General features: G+C 38.0%; 1 protein-coding gene across 1 annotated transcript; it reads right to left on the reverse strand.

The window, feature by feature from the left end:
- Positions 1-2,190: 2,190 nt before the first annotated feature.
- LOC138060044 (uncharacterized) lies at positions 2,191-3,033 on the reverse strand. Its single transcript, XM_068905730.1, has one exon. The coding sequence runs from the start codon at positions 3,031-3,033 to the stop codon at positions 2,191-2,193; it is 843 nt and encodes a 280-aa protein (XP_068761831.1).
- Between the last annotated feature and the right edge of the window lie 1,967 nt (positions 3,034-5,000).

The raw sequence follows: 5,000 nt of genomic DNA on the forward strand, positions 1-5,000 counted from the left end.
ACAAAAGGAGTGTTTGAGTTTTTCAAGTACACTTTTTTGGTTGCGTTCACTTAACATTGAGAAAGAGGATTTTAAAGATGGCCCATATTTAAAAAAAACAACAATCCTTCAATGAGTTACTGCTGATGTTTACGAGCTGTATTATGTAGGATACTGTATATTTTCATAATAAAAAATTAAAAGTTATCTTTTCAGCTGGTTGCAGTCCTGTGAAATTATACTTGTCAATAATAGTTCTTGGTGATTCACTAGTAGAAGCCTTTTGGAATTTATTTGTCTCTGGATTTGTTAAGACGCAGAGAACAGACTCGTAGCAGTGCTATTTGATCATTTGAATGGAAAAGTATTGGTGGTATTGAAAAACTTTCACTGATAATACAACAAGGAATGAGGAAGTGTTCACACCCTTAGCAAAACCTAAGAAGCCTTGGTTAATTTGATCAAAAACCAACTCCGAGTCATTTATGTAGCACACGCCTTTCTTACATGTAAGCAGACAATAGCAAAGTGTTCTGTGTGTCTGCCAAGTGCACTGACCTTATAATACACTCAACAAAAAATATCAAGTCTGTAATTGGTTGGTGACAAAATTTGTCACTAACCAATTACAGACTTGATATTTTCATTATTGTTATTATTATAAATGCATTATGAATTAGAGTACAAATGGAGTTTATAGAGAGCAATATGAAAACTGCCATGGAAATGAGGGGATGCTCGTGCACAGAAGCAAGACAGTTGCATTTTGATTTTTTTTTTATTTAGTTGAGAATATCGCAAACAAAAACTCATATGAACTACTTATGCAATTTGTGATATATGGTCACTAAACTTTTTCAATTTCGAAAAGTCAACTTTCCTGTGGCTCGTGCAATTTCGAGAACTTTCGAAACACCACTTGTGCCCATGTATAATGAATTGCACTTGTGTTCATATGATTCTGTATACTTATTTGCCTGTTTAGTTTGTTTTCCCAATTGAGACCATGTGATGATACTTTACCAATATATCTCTTTCAATCTTGAATGTCTTAACCCAATAATTGACAAAAGAGTATACCTTGAAGGATGTGAAATAAGGCTACAAACTCAATGAGTGAATGAGGTGTATAACTGTAATTTAAAACAATTTAAGTTCATCTGAAAAAAATGTTTACCATTACGTCAATTTGAAAAATGGAGTTCCACATTGTTCCTTATTCTGACTAGCCAGACAAGTACATTTACAAAGACAAGTGGAAGTTTTACCTAAACTGTTCATCTGGATAAGGCTATTTTCTAACTAGTTGCCTCTTTTAATCTTCCCAGAACTTTTTTTGCAGTTAAGCCTAGTTCAAATTTTGCACTTTGCATTTTCTAAATCTATTGCTAATGCGAAAAATAGTTTGTTAAACTCATTAGCCTTAGATTCTGCACATGTGAGGCTTGATGTTTGAAATAGGCCTTGCTCAGTTGCTGTGTCCTGGAGAATTCAACACTAATCACTTTTGAGAAAAATTGCAAAAGTAAATACAATAAAATCCTCCACTTAGGGACGGACAATTTCATTTCTGTGGGGAGTGTGGGTTGGCAGTTTCCTCTGAATATGAATTTTTCTTTAAAAGCCTCAATATTTGCATGACTTCTTTTTTTCAGGGCCTACTTGAACTTTTTTTACCAGTTTGGCTTTGCAGTATTTTTTTTTCTCTTAAATTTCTCCAGCAAGAATTTTTTTGGGTTATTGTTCAATGGGCCCCCCCCCCCCCCCCCCATTAAAAAAACAACAACAACAGAAAAAAGACAAAAACTGATGGTCTGTCCCATGTTCATTGGGCATCAGATAATATAACCACAACAATGGAAATAATTAAAAAATTATCATAAAAAACGTTCACTGGCTATATACAGTTAAAAACTTGCGAGCTTTCGGCTGTCAGGCTACAGCCTTCAATGGAAATGAATAGAAAAAATGATGACAACTACAATATATACAAAAATAGGTGAGAAAAAGAATATAAAAACGGGAAAAAATATTTGTCAAAAAAAAAACTAATTGTTCTTTTTTAAAAGAATGGAGTATTGATTAGGGAGCGGCCTAGAATTGTTATCTGCATGATCTATCGAAGCGGTGTGCCAAGATTCCAGTGTCTTGCGGGTACGAGAAGAACCCTTGTCAATCACTTGGGAATTTTTAAAGTCAATAGAGTGAATTTCAAGACCAAGCGTGTTTAGCGATGTTGGAGCCTCTTGCGTAAGACTTCACATTCCTCATAAGTTCTTTTTTTCTGGTTTCAAAGGATCTGCCAGTCTCGCCAACATAACTCCATGGGCAGTCGGCACAAGATATTTTGTAAACCACGTTAGGTTGAAGATCGATCGGAGGGCGGGACTTAGGAGAGGGAAACTCCTGTTGTAAAGTCTTGAATGGCTTGCTGACAACTCGAATATCATGTTTTCTAAGGAGTCTAGTTAGAGGCTGAGAAATGCCATAAATATAGGGGAGGACTGCATAATTGGAGAATTCGGAGGGTGCAACCCATTTAAAAAACATGCAAACAAGTTCCTCAGGTGTTGGGATGGGATTTGTTTGCTGAGTAGAAGATTTCTTCTTTAGAATGTTGGAGATAACATTTTGGGGGTAATTGTTAGATCGTAGAGCGTCGATGACATGAATAAGTTCTTTCTCTTTTCCTTGTTTTGTGCTCGGGAGATTAGTTGCGCGATGTAACAAAGTCTCAGCTGTACTGGTCTTGTGTCGTTTGTCATGATGAGAGAAGAAATCTAGATACCTATCAGTGTGGGTTGGTTTACGGTAAACCTCAATAATGAGATCATTATCCTTGCGAGTAACCAAAGCATCCAGAAAGGCGATCTGGTTATTGTTTTCTTCTTCGATGGTAAAGGAGATGTGTTGATCGATACTGTTGAGTGTGTTATGGAAAGAGTCAACGGCGTTTCTTTTAATGATACAGAAACTATCGTCAACATATCGTTTCCATACTTTAGGTGGAACGGGAGTTGTGTTGATGCCATCTCCTCGATTGCTTCCATACATAAATTGGCAACCACGGGACTGACAGGGCTGCTCATGGCACAACCATGGATCTGTTTATAAACAACTGTCATTGTAGACGAAGTAGTTATTGGATAGGACAAAATTCAACAAAGAGATTATATCAGTAGTGTCAAGTTTTGTGCGTAAGTGTAGTGATTCATCACAATCCAGTTTATTTTTTATGTAATCACAGGCTTTCTTGACTGGAATGGCTGTGAAGAGCGATACCACATCAAAGGACAGCATAATTTCATCGTCTTGTATGTCAATGTTGGAGATTTCATCGACAAATTTGGAGGAATTAGGGACTGAGAAACCATTGCCATTTTGGAGAGGTGTCAAGATGTTGGTTAGAAACTTTGAAGTGTTATAGAGCGCTGAACCAATAGATGAAACAATGGGTCTGAGTGGGTTGCCTTCTTTGTGGTGCTTGATTGATCCACGGATGGCGGGTGGTATAGTGTCAGTGGAGCGAAGTTTTCGATACGTAGACTCGCGAGATTTTTAGTTGATTCTTGAGTGTTAAAAAGCCTATTGTTCAGTTCACGTTCAATTCTTCGGAAAGGAGGTTTGGAGACCAGTTCATAGGTGTTGTGGTCATTCAATAAAGCATTCATTTTGTTGTTGAATCAATGGTATCTAAAACAACAAAACAATTTCCTTTGTCTGCTTTCATCAAAATCCTGGTGTCATCTTTTTTTAAATCCTTGAGAGCTTTCCTTTCCTCTTTTGTGATGTTCTTGTGGAGAGGTAATCGAGCTCGATGTAAGATCGCGGCAGAGGAGGTTCGTATAGAGTCCTTCTGTTCATCAGGTAGATGGGTAATGGCGGCTTCTATTTCAGAGACAATGTTGTTGTACGGGATTTGGTTGGGAGATGGGGCAAATTTAGGACCCTTTTCTAGAAGAGAACGTTCTGCAGAAGAAAGCGGTTTTATCGATAGATTGACTACCCAATTCTTCTTGTCGATAAAATGAGTTGAGCGGTTATCTTCATTCCTCAAGTTATAGAGCTTTTTGTCATGTCGCAACTGGATACTACTGCGGACGGATTCTGCTCTCATCTTCAGAAAATTCTGAAACACCATTAAGGTGTTCTCAAAAATCAAAGGTGTCAAGTCATTTATGGTCTCAAGTAAGATCCTTCGTTTTTCTTTAATCTGGTCGTGGCAGATGGAAAATTCTAGCTTTCATGCAGTGCCTGCTGCTCGCTCGTTCCATAATGAAGGCTGTAGCCTGACAGCCGAAAGCTCGAAAGTTTTTAAACTGTATATAGCCAGTGAACGTTTTTATGATAATTTTTTAATATGTTTTACCCTGGCTACGGTTCTTCTATTTTTAAACGTATTCGCCTTGAGGCCGGGGAGAAAGCCCTAAAATTAGCAAGATCCATGGAAAAGACGACCTACAAATTAGAAGCACACCACCGCCATCTGCATTTTACTCATAAGGCACTTGAACAACATTGGTTCCCGAAGTCTCTGAAATTTAGACCACCTGGCAATCAACTTATCTTCAGACGCATTATGGAACGAGCGAGCAGGCACTGCATGAAAGCTAGAATTTCCATCTGCCATGACCAGATTAAAGAAAAAAAGCGAAGGATCTTACTTGAGACCATGAATGACTTGACACCTCTGATTTCTGAGAACACCTTAATGGTGTTTCAGAATTTTCTGAAGATGAGAGCAGAATCCGTCCGCAGTAGTATCCAGTTGCGACCATGACAAAAAGCTCTATAACTTGAGGAATGAAGATAACCGCTCAACTCATTTTATCGACAAGAAGAATTGGGTAGTCAATCTATCGATAAAAACCGCTTTCTTCTGCAGAACGTTCTCGTCTAGAAAAGGGTCCTAAATTTGCCCCATCTCCCAACCAAATCCCGTACAACAACATTGTCTCTGAAATAGAAGCCGCCATTACCCATCTACCTGATGAACAGAAGGACTCTATACGAACCTCCTC

The sequence above is a fragment of the Montipora capricornis genome, chromosome 1 (genome assembly GCF_036669925.1).
Source record: "Montipora capricornis isolate CH-2021 chromosome 1, ASM3666992v2, whole genome shotgun sequence".
Lineage (NCBI taxonomy): Eukaryota > Metazoa > Cnidaria > Anthozoa > Scleractinia > Acroporidae > Montipora > Montipora capricornis.

Excerpts from the sequence above, each read along its gene's own strand:
- LOC138060044 (XM_068905730.1), bottom strand. The coding sequence starts at position 3,033 with ATGTATGGAAGCAATCGAGGAGATGGCATCAACACAACTCCCGTTCCA.